General features: G+C 29.2%; 3 protein-coding genes across 3 annotated transcripts; all 3 read left to right on the forward strand.

Annotated features, from left to right (window-relative positions):
* Positions 1–9,756: 9,756 nt before the first annotated feature.
* On the forward strand, positions 9,757–11,158 carry F5B22DRAFT_316272 (uncharacterized protein). Its single transcript, XM_047970658.1, has 2 exons — positions 9,757–10,050; positions 10,141–11,158. The coding sequence occupies exon 2, from the start codon at positions 10,265–10,267 to the stop codon at positions 11,111–11,113; it is 849 nt and encodes a 282-aa protein (XP_047828530.1). The 5' UTR covers positions 9,757–10,050; positions 10,141–10,264; the 3' UTR covers positions 11,114–11,158.
* Positions 11,159–11,748: 590 nt separating this feature from the next.
* Positions 11,749–14,050, forward strand: F5B22DRAFT_657949 (uncharacterized protein; the record flags this gene model as incomplete). The annotated part of the gene is made up of 2 exons (XM_047980085.1): positions 11,749–12,408; positions 12,466–14,050. 2 exons carry the CDS (start codon positions 11,749–11,751, stop codon positions 13,669–13,671), a joined length of 1,866 nt encoding a protein of 621 aa, XP_047828531.1. The 3' UTR covers positions 13,672–14,050.
* An 888-nt stretch (positions 14,051–14,938) lies between these two features.
* Positions 14,939–16,513, forward strand: F5B22DRAFT_316296 (uncharacterized protein). The gene is made up of 3 exons (XM_047970659.1): positions 14,939–15,273; positions 15,403–15,805; positions 15,934–16,513. Exons 1-3 carry the CDS (start codon positions 15,105–15,107, stop codon positions 16,172–16,174), a joined length of 813 nt encoding a protein of 270 aa, XP_047828532.1. The 5' UTR covers positions 14,939–15,104; the 3' UTR covers positions 16,175–16,513.
* Positions 16,514–16,554: the final 41 nt, after the last annotated feature.

Consider the following 16,554-nt stretch of genomic DNA (forward strand, 5'->3'; position numbering starts at 1 on the left):
AAGCTATAATATTGGTTTAAATACTTTATTTAGTATCCTTTTAATTTCTTTTAGATCGATAGTAGCTTGCTTCCCGTTAGGTAGCTGCTATATTATGGTTGCGTTGTTGGTGGGTCCATTTTGGTTTTCCGTTACGTTGTTAATAAATGGGTTATTTATTACCATTCCTCTGTTTTCCTTCGCGTTCGCCATTTGCGCTTAAAATGCGAGCTTCCTACTAGGTAAAAGTTAAACTTCCGGTTATAGCGGCTTAAATTATTTAATAATTAGGTTCGAATCCAAAAAGTTATTAAAGGTTTTTATTAATTCCTATTAGTTATATTATTATATTCTATTTGTTGGTTTTTTATATATTGTTGTTATAAAATATAATTTTCTTTAATTTTTTAACTTTTTAATAAAGTTAATTGTTTAACTGTTTTTAGTGAAATTCTATTCCAATTTTAAGTAATAATATTACTTAAAATTAAAAAGGTTTATTTAATAGAAGTAAAAGTAATAGGAATAGCTAAATAACGCCTAGTTAAAATATTTAACAGTAGAAAATATAAAGCATTTGCTTTTTACTATAATAAAATATTAGTTTATTTAATTTAATTAGTTTAATATTAATTAATAAATAATAAATAAACTTATATTTCTTGGACTTTTTCCTTTATTTATATTTAGAATTTATATTATTATTTTTATTAAAGATATTAATATTTTAATTATTATTATTATCTTTCTTATTTTTCAACCTATTTTAAATTAGTATTATAAAGTATATTAATAAATATTAATTATTTATTTTACATATTTTTAATTTAATAAATTAATAATGTTATTTTTAATATTATTATAGTAAAATAATAAATTACTAGGTTATAAATAGTTTATTTTTTAGGTTGGATTTAAAACTAACTTAAATAAAAGACTTTAATAATCTTTAATATTATTTAAATTAAACTTTTAAAGGAGATAATTATTTAATTTTAAAAAACCTTTTTATATAGTTTAAATAAAACCTTTTAATATAGGTTCCTAAATATAATATATTTAATAATTATTAATAAAAAGAGCAGTTATATTTAACTAATTAATTTATAGCTATCCAATACACCTAATTAGCCTTGGTCCTAATTATAACAATAGTATAATAATAAATATAAATTAATAACCTTTAAAATTAAAGATTTAATTATATTATTAATAAAAAATATAAAGTTTTATTATAAAAAGTTAATATTTAAATATATAAAACCTTTTAAAATTATAAGTAAAGTTAATTTATAAATATATTATATTAATCTTTTATTATAATATATTTATCTTTATTTAATTTTTTTAATTTAATTAATTAAGCTTTAAATTATTAAATATAAATATAGTTTATTTATATTAAACCTTAAAGATAATTTTAAAAAATAAAAGGTTAAAAATATAATGTATCTCTTACTTAACCTGGCTACTTAATTGAGCTGGCCACCCCTTTAATCTATATAAAAATCCAATGTTTCAATTTATAATAACTTGATTAATATTGGGCCTATAATAAAATAATTAATACTATTAGATCCATTATTTAATAAGGAATCCAGCGGTGTTTTTTATTTTTTTTTATAAAATTTATTAAGCGAGATATTAAGTAATATACTAAAAGGGCGTTAGGTAAGGATTATTTTAACGCTTACTTTAACGTATTGTTTAATAACTCCGTGAATATAAATTGTAAAAGTTAATAAGGGGTACCGTTAGATAGCTCTTTTTATTATAAATCTAATGGTATATTGTATTATTTTATATAACTAATACTTATAAAGTTATTAAATTATTATATGATTAGTGTACTGACGTTTTTTATATAAGCTAAGGGGGTGGCCAGCTTAATTAGGTGGCCAGGTTCAGTGGAAGATGCGTTAATAAGTAAAATAATATATAATAAAGATTAATATTATAAGGTTAAATAAAAAGTCTAGCCTTTTAAATATAATTAATAAGTATTAAAATTCAATATTTTAACATTAAAGGTAGTTAAAGATTTTAAAAAACCTTAAAGTTAAAAATAAAAAAAGAAAATTAAAACTATATTTAATATTATTAATATAAAATGTAAAGTAAACCTAATAGGATTTTAAAAATCCTAAATTAATTATAAAAAAAATAAAACTAATTATTTTAATATAAAAGAAATTAAACCTTTACCTTTAAAGTTAAAAAACTATTATACTTTATTATTAAACTATATATAAAACAAGGTTAAATTTAATAATTATTAAAATTAATAAAACTATAAAGTTTTATTTAATTATAAAAGTTTTTACTTTTATTATAAATAATAAAAGAAAGGTATATTATATAATTAAATTAAGATTTTATAAGTATATATATAAAAAAATTATATATAAGTAATTTTAACGTTAAGCTATATTTTACTTATATTAAATTTATATATAAAAATGGTATAAAGTAAAGTTATTTATAATATTAATTTAAATAAATATAATTATATTATAAATAATAAAATATTATAAATAATAAAATATTATTTAATAATAATATAATTATAATTAAAAAAATACTTTTATTTAAATATAAATATAATATTATTATAATATATAATAAATTTAAAATAGGTATAAAATAGCTATTTACCTTTTTATTAATTTAATTATTAATTATATTAAAATAATTTTAATATGTTAAAAGAAAGTATAAATATAATTTAATAAAGTAATATTAAATAACTATAATATTAATATAAAATTTAAATAAATTAAATTAAAGCTATACTTTATTAATATTAATTATTTAAACATTATTAATAATTATTTTAATTATAAATATTTATTAATTTTATTTAAGGAGTTTATTAAAGTAAATAATTTTAAAAGTTATTATAAATAGAAATTAAATTTAAATAAATAATAATTTATATATAAAATAAATATAAAAATATTTATAGGTTTATATATTTAATATACTTTAATATATTTATAATAATTAATAAAGTTAAATTTATTAAATAAATAATTAAGTTTTAAAAGTAAATTAAAGTATTATTTATAAATTTAAATATATATATATATAGCTATTAATTATAATTATTATTTAAAAGGTAATTATATTTTATTATTTTAAATTACTTTAAGGAATTAAGGAATTATATTAAATTTAAATATAAATTATTAATTCTTTAAATTTAAAGCTTATTACTTAAAAATACTTATTTTATAATAATTTATAAAAGTTTATAAAAATAAACTATATTATTAAGCAATCATTTAATTATTAAAATTAATTTAATTAAAAAATTTAAAATTATATACATTTTATATAACTAAAACTTAATAATATTTTATAAAAGTTTTATAACTTTATTAATTTATTTAAGATAAATAAAATTAATATACTTTTCTATTTAAAAAAAGGTAGTTTAATTATTAAATTTAAAATAAATATTATAATTTTTTATTATTTTATATATCCTTTAATATAAAATAAGTTTAAAAAGTTATAAAAATAGTTAAATAAAATATTAAAGGTTAAAAATTTTAAAAAATTAATTAACTTAATTATAATATTTATCCTTTTTATTTTTAAAAAAGATAAAAGCTTATATTTATATATAAATTATAAAGGATTTAACTATATTTTATATAAGAATTATTATATTTTATTCTTTATTTTAAAGCTATTAAATAAAATCTTTTAAATAAAAATATTTATAAAAGTTAATTTAAAAGATATTTATTATTATATTTATATTTAAAAAGGAAATAAATAAAAAATAACCTTTTATATTTATTATAATTATTATAAATTTTTAATTATACTTATAGGTTTATTAAATACTTTTATTACTTTTTAAAATCATATATAAAAGGTATTTAATAATATTTTTATATTTTTTATAAATTAAAAATTATATATAAAATATATTTAACGCATCTCCTACTTGACCTGGCCACCCAATTGACCTGGCCACCCCAATAACCTATATAAAACCCTATTATTTTAATCTTTAATAACTTTACAAATATTAATGGTACGATTTAATAATTAATACCTTTAAATCCATTAGTTGAAGGGGAATCCAGAGGTATTTTTCACTATTTGTTATAAATTTTATTAAGCGAGATATTAAGCAATACGTTAAAGTGGCGTTAAGTAAGGATTATTTTAACGCTTACTTTAGAGTTTTGCTTAATAACTCCACGAATATAAATTGTAGAATTTAGTAGAGGGTACCGTTAAATAGCTCTTTTTATTACGAATCTAATGGTATATTTTATTATTCTATACGACTAATATTCGTAAAGTTATTAAATTATCACGTGATTAGCGCACCGACATTTTTTGTATGGGCTGAGGGGGTGGCCAGCTTAATTGGGTGGCCAGGTTAAGTGGGAGATGCGTTAATAATAATATTTATTTATATTTTTTTATTATATAAAGGTTATTTATATATTACCTTTATTTATTAATATATATTAAATTATAAATATTTAATAATTATATTATTTTACTTTTATATTGCCTTTCTTTTACCTTAATTTATTATTATATATTTCTATTTTAAATTTCTCTTTTAAATGAAATAATAAATTAAAAAAAATTAAATATTAAATATTTTAATCTTTAGTCTTTAGTCTAACTAAAGACTAATTTAGTCTTCGTCATAACTAAATTAATCACATTAAATTAATCTTAGTCAACAGTTTAAGTGACTAAATTAGTCTTAGTCACGGCTATGAGCAGGGTTGGTAATTTAGTCACTTAGTCTTAGTCTTAATCATGAGTAACTAAATTAGTCTTAATCTTAGTCACAAGTTTGAATAACTAAATTAGTTAAAAATCAGGAAAGTGAATGATTAAATTAGTTTTAATCACTTAATTGAATGACTAATTTAATCTGAGTCAAAGCTATAAATGATTAATTTAATCTGATTAAAACTTTAGTCTGACTAAAGTGACTAAAGTGATTAATTTAGTCTAACTAAGAGTGACTAAAAGTTTAATTCTAATTTTTTAAAAATATATTTTATTAAGTATTATATTATATTTTATATAATATAATATATTATTAATATTAAAATAATAAATATTATTTATAGTTTATTAATATATATAAATTATAAATAGAATACCTTTATTTATTAATATATATTATTTTTTAAAAGTTATTAATTTTAAAAGTTCTAATAATATATTTAAAATAATAATAATACTTTAACTTTATATTTCCTTTATTTTAATATATATTATAATAACCTTTATATTATAATAATAATAAATATTTATAGTTTTTTATTAAATAAAAACTATTATTATAATACCTTTATTTATTAATATATAATATATTTTTAAAGTTATTAATTTTAAAAGTTTTAATAATATATTTAAAATAAATATATTACTTTATCTTTATATTCCTATTATTTTAATATATATTATAATAATCTTTATATTATAATAATAATAAATATTTATAGTTTTTTATTATATAAATATTAATAATATAAAACTTTTATTTATTAATATAACGCATCTCCCACTTGACCTGGCCACCCCAATAACCTATATAAAACCCCATTATTTCAATCTTTAATAACTTTACAAATACTAATCGTACGGTTTAATAATTAGTACCGTTAAATCCGTTAGTTTAAGGGGAATCTAAAGGTATTTTTTACTATTTTTTACAAAATTTATTAAGCGAGATATTAAGCAATACGCTAAAGGGGCGCTAAGCAGGGTTTACTTTAGCGCTTACTTTAGCGTATAGCTTAATAACTCCGCGAATATAAGTTGTAAAAATTAGTAAAGGGTACCGTTGAATAGCTCTTTTCATTGCGAATCTAATGGTATATTTTATTATTTCATACGATCAGTATTCGTAGAGTTATTAAATTATCACGTGATTAGCGCACCGACGTTATTTGTATGGGCTAGGGGGGTGGCCAGGTCAATTGGGTGGCCAGGTCAAGTGGGAGATGCGTTACCTTTATTTATTAATATATATTATATTTTTAAAGTTATTAATTTTAAAAGTTCTAATGATATATTTAGAATAATTATATTATAATAACCTTTATTATTAAATAATAATAAATATTTATAGTTTATTATTATATAAAAATTAATAATATAAAACTTTTATTTATTAATAGATATAATATTTTTAAATTAATTTATTTTAAATGTTTTAATAATATATTTAAAATAAATATATTACTTTACCTTTACATTTTTTTTATTTTAATATATATAATAATAACCTTTATATTATAATAATAATAAATATTTATAGTTTATTATTATATAAAAACTATTATTATTATACTTTTATTTATTTATATTTATTACTTTTTTTAATTTTATTTATTTTAATAGTTCTAATAATATATTTAAAATAATTATATTATTTTACCTTTATTTTATTTTTATTTCAATATATATTATAAGAACCTTTATAATATAATAATAATTAATATTTATAATTTATTATTATATTTATTTATTAATATATATTTTCTTTTTAAACTTATTTATTTTAAAAATTTTAATAATGCATTTATAATAATTATATTATTTTATATTTATTTTCTCTTTATTTTAATATATATAATAATATTCTTTAACGTATTTCCCACTTAACCTGGCCACCTAATTAACCTGGCTACATTTTTAACCTTTATATATATATTTAAAAATATCTTAATAACTATTCGTATAATTAACTTAAATTAATTTAAATTTGAATTATTAAACGTTTTTATAACATTTTTATAAGTTTATATATTATAGCTAGGTTTACTATAAGCTTTATAATGTTAGGTATAAGTTTCCTTTCTTTTTATATAACGATTACTTTAATATATAATACGATTTTCTACTTTAAAAATATCCTATACTTTTATTTAATCCTTAGCATCTTTAATAATAAAAGATCCTTTACTTTATAATTTAATTTTTTTTATATAGTAATATTTATTAAGCTTATAATTTATTTTATAAAAGCTTTTAACCTTTTTTTTTAATAATATAAAATAATATATAATATTAATTATTATATATAATTTAATTTAACCCTTTAATAATAAATATAGGAAAGCTATTTTAATATTATATAATTTTTTATTTAATATATTTAAAAAGGGAATTAACTTTAATTAAGTTATTTAAAGTTATAATTATATAAAGATTAAATAGTATTAAGAATAAAAGGTTAATTTAAAGTATAATTAAATAATTTAATTAATTAATAATATAATTTAAATTATATAATATTAAACTTATTCCTTTAAATCCCTTTTATATATTATTTAAAATAATTACTTTATTAAATATATAAGGAAATATAATTATAAAATTTTCCTTTTAAATATAAATAATATATATTTATATAAAGCTTTTAATTTACTTTTTATATAATTATTTTAAAGGGTTAAATACTTTAATATTAAATAATTAAAGGTAATAAAAGGAATAAGGAGGTATATAAAAAGTAATAATATTATTTTTTTTATAATATAATTTAAATTTATATAAATAATAACTTTTATAACTATTAAAAAAAAAAAAGGTAATAATATTCTTTTATATAAAGCTTTATATATTTATTAAAATACTTAATTTAATTTATAACCTATTTATTTATTATTTAACTATTTTTTATAATTATAATCTTTTAATTATTTAATATATTATTATTTTTATATTAAAGTATAAGGTAGTTTTTCTTTATTAAAATAATATATAATAAAATAATTTAATTATATAATAAAATAATTTAATTATATAATAAAATTATTTAAATAATTATAAACTATTTTAAATTACTTAATTAAATAACTTATAATTTTTATTTATTATCTTTTATATAAAGATAAATTAAATATAATATTTAATTAAATTTTTATTTAATATTTATTAATAATTAATTCTTTAATTAAAATATATTTAAATATTTAAAATTTATTATATAAAGTTTAATATTTAATTTTTTTAATTAGCTTTTAACCTTATAATACTATTAATTAATTAGTTATATCTTTTATATAATTATATAAAAGTAGAAATAATTTTATTATAAAATTAAAGATATATTATATAATTAATTTTTCTTTATTTAAAATTAATTAAGCTTTTAAAGGTAATATTTTACTTATTAATTTAAAACCTTTTATTTAAAAGGTAAATATTATATAAGGAATATTATAAATAATAATAATATATTAAATAAATAATTTTAAATTTTATTTAATAGTTTAAAATATAAACTATAGGTTGCTTTTTTTATAAAGGGTTTTAATAATTATTAATAAAAAAATAAAGGATTTTTTTTATATATATATAAAGGTTAAAAATATAATTAGGTTAATTAAATAGCTAAGTTAAATAGGAAATATATTATTTAATAAAATAATTATTATAAATAATATATAAAAAGGATTTAAAAGAATAAGTTTAATATTATATAATTTAAAATATATTATTAATTAATTAAATTATTTAATTATACTTTAAATTAATTATTTATTTTTAATATTATTTAATTTTTATATAATTATAACTTTAAATAATTTAATTAAAGTTAATTCCCTTTTTAAATATATTAAATAAAAAATTATATAATATTAAAATAACTTTTTTATATTTATTATTAAAAGATTAAGTTAAATTATATATAATATAATTAATATTATATATTATTTTATATTATTAAAAAAAAGATTAAAAGCTTTTATAAAGTAAATTATAAATTTAATAAATATTATTATATAAAAAGAATTAAATTATAAAATAAAGGATTTTTTATTATTAAAAATATTAAAAATTAAATAAAAATATAAAATATTTTTAAAATAAAAAATTATATTATATATTAAAATAATTATTATATAAAAAAAAAGGAAATTTATATTTAATATTATAAAGCTTATAATAAATTTAATTATAATATATAAATTTATAAAAATATTATAAAAATGTTTAATAATTTAAATTTAAATTAATTTAAATTAATTATATAAATAATTATTAAAATATTTTTAAATATATATATAAAGGTTAAAAATATAATTAAATTAATTAAATAATTAAATTAAATAAAAAATATATTATATTTATTAAAATATTTAATTTAATTTATAATTTATAATTTTTATTTATATTTCATTAAAGTTATAAATATTTTTTTTAAATATTATTTTTATTTATTATTTTTTATATAAAAATTAATTAAATATAATATATTAAATAAATAATTTTAAATTTTATTTAATAATTTAAAATATAAATTATAAATTAATTTTTTTATATAAGGTTTTTATTATTTTTAATAAAAAAATAAAAGATTTTTTATATATATATATAAAAGTTTAAAATATAATTAAATTAATTAAATAATTAAATTAAATAAAAAATAATATTATATTATATTAAAATAATTTAATTTTATAATAAAATTAATTAAATAATTATATTAATTAAATAATTAAATTAATTAAATGGTTAAGTTAATTAAATGGTTAGGTTAATTGGGTGGCTAGGTTAATTGGGTGGCTAGGTCAATTGGGTGGCTAGGTCAATTGGGTGGCTAGGTCAATTGGGTGGCTAGGTCAATTGGGTAGCCAGGTCAAGTGGGAGACGCGTTAGATGTACCCCAAAGAAAATTCTACCTACAAAAGCTTTGGCCACTATCAGGTCAACAAGGGGGGGTAACCCTCAGTTTATCTATAGACTCGGCGAGGAGGATAAAGCAGACAATCAACAGGATTGGCACCGCTTACTTCTAGGTAGTACTGGGTCTGTGCTGAGTAGCATCCGTTAGATAAGATGCTCCTACTCAACGTGCCTTATTAGACTAGTCTAAGCTGCAGATCATTCGTTTTCCATTCTCTCTTTGGTAAGTTTAGGTTCTGGCTACTGATAATGGGAATACCGAGACGAGCGAGAGACTGCGGCGTAGCAAAGCAGGGTGATGTAATTGCAGAGCGAGATTGAGACCATTCTAGCTCCGTCGCGTGCTAACACGGGCGCAAGTCGACTAGTACAAGCCACAAGGTAAGATGACGCCGATCAGATCATGGCGATGCAGACGAGAGAACATGTCTCAGCCCTCATAAGTAGGATGTAGTGCTTACCTATAATAAGGGTCGACATCTTCCACTAATATATAGATTATATACTACTCAAAGCTGTTCTTACTCGCACAAATTAAGTCCACTTGAACAACTGTGCGACTACTAGCATATACTACGAGCACAGACACTAGAGAATGGAGAACCCAAAACATTACGAGGCACAAGCCGAGAAGGCGGCCGATGATGTCCCTCCCCCGCCATACCAGAGCATGGGCTACGGCACAAACACCTCCCCACCATCAGAGCCTGCACCATCGTACCACGGCGGTGAATCAAGCACCGCGGCCGGGCCGATATCTGGCGGGAACTCCAAGTTCCCGCCCGCCCTCAACGCCTACTACAAATGGGGTTTCACCAAGACGTTCTACCTCGGCGAGACAAAAGATACGCCGCGGCTAGCCGGGCGCTGGCACTCGGGGCTTTCAAAGAAGCCCGAGTTGGAGCTATTCGACGGCCCGGATGACAAGGGCGCTCTCTTGGCCACGGCGCGTCACGGATCCATTTTCAGGTCGGCCTCGGTTCTCACAATCCCGGCTCGCGAGGGGGTGCCCCACGACACAGAGAGCCAGCAGATCAGCATGTCCTGCCCGAAGCTCTTGAAGGACAAGACGTACGCGTTTGCGGCCGATGTCGGCGTCGGCAAGGAGACGCGGCGCGAAGAGTTCGAGTGGCGTTCGAGTCATGGCAGCGAAGTACGGGAGGTCGGTGGCTTGCGATGGGGCTGGAAGCTCGTGCGTCTGTCGGGCGGGTCTGTCGGCGGCGGCGGAGACCGGGCAACGCGGGAACTGGGCTCGACGAGCGACGGGCTCGAAGTGGTAGCAGCGTGGGCGCACAACAGCAGCGCGTCGATGACCAAGGCCTTCAAGTTCCAGCTGATGGGCAGCGCTCTCACGGGTATGCTGGGGGATCGCGGCGCTACAGTAGCGCTCGTCTCTGCGCTTTGGCTATGGGCGATCGAGGTGGCTACGGCCAGTACAGCCTAGTCCAGCGCTTCCCGTGCCGGCGCCGATCGAGCCCTCCTAGTAGCTACCTTAGGTAATGTGTAATATGAATAGACGGTACGATCCTTCACCTATGAGACCCGAGCCTGGCGATGTTGGTACACCTGCCTCTGCTGCTGATCGTTGCAGGCGCTTTGAGTCGGAGCTATCAGGTACTTCTCTCGTTCCAGATTCCAGGTGAGACACATCTCCAAGTCGAAGCAAGTACCGGATGCTATAAAAGAACGTAAACGCACACCGCTATGTGGTGTGTTCCGTGTTGTAACTGCCGCCCTTGCCGCCGCATCATCATTAAGTGCACGCCATTGCGTTTTCGTCAAGCTCGATCTTCGCGTGCTAACCGGGTGTTGTTTCCTTTGCATGAGTGGGTAGATATCGGGCACCAGCCCCTAGGACCACCCATCTCCCCCCTTCCACGATACAAGGACAATAACGATGACAGCGCATACCGTTGACCCGAGTTATTGAATGAGACAATTTTTTCCCTGGCTAGTTGATATATCAATGGTGTCTTCTTTCCTGTATCCCCCCTCCTCATTCACGACACCTACATGCTTAGGCACATCTTATAGTATTCGACACCCTCGACGGCAATAGCAGTAACACGCAAAATCAAGATGGAAGCCTCACCAGATACGGAGCTGGTCAAGCTTCTACACTGCGATCTGTATCGCAAGATACACAGACATTTGTTATACATATGGAATTTCTGGGATAGCCTGAGTCCAGCCCAACGCACCATGTACGTCAGACGAGGAGCACACGACAACGAGGTTCCCGAGTCTTTGGAAGGCGCTCTAGAGTCATGGAGACGTGATTTCAGACTCGTACCCGAGTGGAATATCAAGGAAATCGTTAATCCAGATTCTCCATATTTCTATATCCGCCTCAGACTTAGAGCCGAACGGCCTTTACCTTGGCAGGTACAGTTCGGGCACTCCGTGGTAACAGGCGACTGGGGACGAAATGGAGACCATGCCTTCATCTCGACCTTGATAAACGAGAAAACAATACGCCATGTCGAGTCTTCCACAAACTCGTGGACCTTCTTAGACCCAGAGAGGTATGGCAAGTCTGTTAAAGTCGAGGTCAAGGACATGGAAAAATTCCTCACTGACAACAAAAAACTTATCGATGCTGGACTCTGCGTCCCGTTGTCTACGGGCCAACTCATTATCAGAAGACAAGCTCTCCATCTACTGTGCTGCAACGTTCTAGTAGATGATCTTTTGCAAAAGATAGGATGGAACCAGCCGATCACAAGCGGCTTAGACACCGTTTTCAAGCCTGAATGGATCATAACGATAACGGCGTTGCATGTAAGACTTTTATAGGATACTATAGCCCTCATCGGTACAAATCCCGCTGTGCTGGAACGTTATATCGACTACTGGTACCTTAGCCGACCCGAAAAAGTCGCTGACGAGAAAGGTCGTAAGCCACCCCTTTACAACGATAAATACATAAGTGTTTCATTCTTTGATGCAATCCACGACGCTGTCAAACACACCACAATCTGGAATTATTTGTCTGAAATATTAGTCCTATTCTACACAAAATATACAGGCGACGCTCAAAGCACAATCATTCTACAAGAGATTGCCAGTGTTTGTGACCTCGAATTCAATCGTACCCAGACGATACTGAAACGGCAAATGTCAACAACAAAGAATGGTCATCGATTTTTCAAGCGGATTGCAAATACGTATGACAATGGAAACGCACGTATCGTCTTGAAAGGCAGACCACAAACTCTCGCATCCCATGACAAGCAGCTTCGCTATATATTATGCCTTTGCCAGCCTCGTATGACCGCTTGGGATGCTGTTGAATGGTTGTCAAAGCTAGACGAGCTGTATGAAGCGGTCCCCTCAAAAAGGCTCGAGTTGGACATTAGGGTGATTGACGCTCTTAGCGATCTAGCGAATATTGTCGGCTTTACTAAAATGCTCTCACGAGCCTTTCATATGCCTAGACATAGCGGTAAAGAGAATCAGCGGTTTGTCAACGGGGTGACAGAGCTTGAAAAGGAGCTCAGTCAACTTAAATCCGAGATCGACCTTTCCGGGCTTGCTAGTTCTTTCACTATACCTCTCCAAGCGGAAGTGGCTAGTGCTGCTCTAAACGAGTTCAATGAATTTGTCATTGATAAAACTGGCACCACGATTGGTTTTCTCTACTGTGACATGATGTTGGACTGTGCAGGCAGCGTTGAGAAGGAAGTACTGTCAGTCCAAGGAGATGATGCGCAAACGACGGACAAAGAGCCCAATGGTAAAGGAGTTTTATCTCAGCCAGAATACTCAAACGATCCCAAGGTTCGTGTTCAGGAGAGGCGATGGAGAGAGAAAACCAGGGACAGGGAGGCGTACAAGCGCAACTTCATGTATGAATGCCCCCCGGCTGAGTTATCAGCAGCCTATACCGCGGAGAATCCTCCGCCGTTGCCCCCGAAGCCTTTCCGAGTCCAGCCGAGTACGGTCGAAGTTTTTTCGATGATATTTAACAGCGAGGAGGCAACAAGCCGGCCTATCTTGTAGGAAAGATTTGAGGAAGCTTTGGTTGATCTGCGGTTCTTTACTGGTCGCTCGTTTGGCTCCGTCGTGCGCCTCGAGCCTCCGCAGGGATCAGAAAATGTGGATTCATCCTTTGTTTACAAGCACTACCAGTGGCGCATCGAGCGTTAGTTACTGCCCGTCTATGCTCGCCAATTTAGAAGGATCTATGGATGGACAAAGGAGACGTTTCAGGTGGCGGCCATGAAGCGGACATGAGGAGTCTTGTCTTTCCTTTGTCTTCATTTTAGTGAAGCGGATTATAAGTATTATAAACCTGGACTTATAAAGTCATAGTTGTATTAAGCGTTGAGGGTATGGCACAACCCATGTACTATTTTTATATAGCGAAGAATAAGCGAACTTCATACACTACGGAGTACAAAAGATCAGTTCAGACTACTAATATATACTACAGTAGGTAGGTGGCTGGACCAGTCTAAACCCTTAATTACATTTTGAAAGCGCAAGGTATGTGCGCACGACACTAGGGGCAACAAATCCACTGGGGTTAACACTCAACACGTAGTCTGATTTATGTATTGAAATTTATTGTCTCGACTGACTCTAAGGTGTATACTTGTATAGCTTCATCCGAAGTGTTGACATCAAACTATGCTACATACAGACCTAGGTAGTACACCTCAGCAGTGTAACAGCCGTGCAGCTTGTTAGAGCTAATGTAAAATGCTCTGCAGAAGCGTCGATACGAGATGCGCTCCATCGCCACGGACCCTGCCTAGATTAATGAGGTTTAGACTGGTGCGCAATCCCTTCTTTATCAAAGGCCTGGTCGCTTCGGCAAAAGGCCCCAAGTAAGTATGCATTTGCATGCGACCAAGATCAAGAACGGCCCGTCTGGACCAAGGCAAGCGGCGAATGGCTACTGCTCTCGATCTGCTTACCACCCCACTGGAACTCCCCGTCGTCGGCTAGAGCGTTGCAGGATGCACATACAGAACGCGCCAAACGGGGCCGCTAGATGGTGGATCGTGGTGTGGGTGTACATCATAGGCTCTCAGCCGCACCATGGGCACCATGGCCGTTTCTATTCGTCTGGTCTGCGGGGAACCGGTTTGGTCTGACCACCGTCCGCTCTGCTCACTGCACGGACGGGATCGAGAGCCCTCCCGCTATGGGCAGCTTTTGAGGGACACGGAGCTATCTCACGCAGTACAGGAGAGGGGACGCGAGGGATATCATCGCACAATGCAGGATGGATATTCGCTAGTTTCGCTTCGTAAGCACCTGGGGGGGACGGGGGGTGAGCTGGACGGGTATAACTATAAGCGTCGACCACCCGTGTGCTTGAGGTCTCCAATGTGAGGGCAGACAGAGTAAGCGCCTACTCGAAGTCCCATCAAAGGATATACGCCTTGGTCTTATCCATCGTCCGATCTCACCACCCCTAATCGAAAATGGCCGCGGTTGACGTGCAAAAACCAGCTCCTGTAGAGCAGGAGCCCGCGGCACCAGCATTACCGGATTACATGACGGATCCCAACGCTGTACTGAAGGATGCGGACGCGGAATGGAGGTACAAGCAACCGCCTGATTACCAGAAGACACGGAAGTACTATTCAGAAAGTGAGTCTGACTACCTTTCGTCATCAAGCCTATCTCGATCCGCCCCTACCAACCATCCCGTCTGTCTCGGCTATTCACATTTGCATCTCACCATACGTCGCATAACCCAGCTAACCTCTCTCTCTCTAGCCAAAACCCGCAACCACACCGCAGGCAGTTTACCCGCGCTCGTCGAGAACCTCGTGAAGAACTGGGAGATCGAAGCGTCCTTCAAGACGCGGTTATCAGACTGGCGGACAGTCGACTTCACGAAATACAGCTTCGCGGTGAACGATCGGGAGCCCGTGTCGGCGGAGCACATGCTGCGCGTAGGGACGTACAACGCGATCATTGGCGTCGATGCGCCCTCGGCTGTTTCAGGGACGTACTACGACGCTAAAGCGATGGACTTCGGGACGAGCCACAAGACGTTCAAGCGCATGATGCCCGTGTTCGCGTGGGAGGTGCTTGAGGTGTACACGGAACCGCCGGTGGTAGCCTTTAAGTGGCGGCACTGGGGCGAGTTTAAGGGGGATTACAGCGCTGTGAATACGTGAGTACAACGCCCTATTGAAACCGATCAACCGTTATCCGACTCCCTTGCATTTTCTTCCGTTATCTCCATGAGTTGGAAAGATACCTCCTAGATATTTGCACCAGAGCCGCTGACATCGTGACCAGTGCCGGCGAGAAGGTCAAGGTCCCTGCGAATGGAAAGGTCGTCGAAATCACGGGCGTCACGGTGGCGCATCTGAATGACAAGCTCCAGGTCACGAAGCTGAAGACGTGGTTCGACTCGGATGAGATGTTTCGGCAGATGGATCCTGATAACCAGGCTGTCAGGATACCGATGAGTGAATGTCCAATAATGGGCGCTTCTACAAAGTCCGACCAGGTCGAGGCTGGGCTAAACGTGGCCTAATCTGAATCCCAGGGGTTGTCGACGACTGGTGAGGTGATGACAGGGGCTGGGCGGAATGTAATGTTTAGGAGTGTTCGATGAGGAGTGTCCCTGTATTGAACGGGAATAGGACTGGCATCGGGGTAATGGCGAGCTGAGAGTAACTGGGCTGGCTCTATGCTCATCTCAAGCTCATTAGACTACGGGAATATAACCATATTTTCTATTTCATGCATTTCATAGATTTTGTATTGTCATAGCGCCCGAGAGCTTATAACTCTCGTGATGAAACATGGTTCAATTGAAATTTGTGTGATTCATATGATATTTCTCAACCAGTGAGTCTACATCGCACAGATAGCTCAGGAGGAACTCAACAATAAAGTGGTGCTAATGTGATG

The sequence above is a fragment of the Xylaria bambusicola genome (genome assembly GCF_022495145.1).
Source record: "Xylaria bambusicola strain CBS 139988 unplaced genomic scaffold F5B22scaffold_37, whole genome shotgun sequence".
In the NCBI taxonomy this organism is placed as follows: domain Eukaryota; kingdom Fungi; phylum Ascomycota; class Sordariomycetes; order Xylariales; family Xylariaceae; genus Xylaria; species Xylaria bambusicola.

Excerpts from the sequence above, each read along its gene's own strand:
- F5B22DRAFT_316272 (XM_047970658.1), top strand. The coding sequence starts at position 10,265 with ATGGAGAACCCAAAACATTACGAGGCACAAGCCGAGAAGGCGGCCGAT.
- F5B22DRAFT_316296 (XM_047970659.1), top strand. The coding sequence starts at position 15,105 with ATGGCCGCGGTTGACGTGCAAAAACCAGCTCCTGTAGAGCAGGAGCCC. Across the intron at positions 15,274-15,402 it reads ACGGAAGTACTATTCAGAAA|CCAAAACCCGCAACCACACC; the intron begins GTGAGTCTGACT and ends CTCTCTCTCTAG. Across the intron at positions 15,806-15,933 it reads GATTACAGCGCTGTGAATAC|TGCCGGCGAGAAGGTCAAGG; the intron begins GTGAGTACAACG and ends CATCGTGACCAG.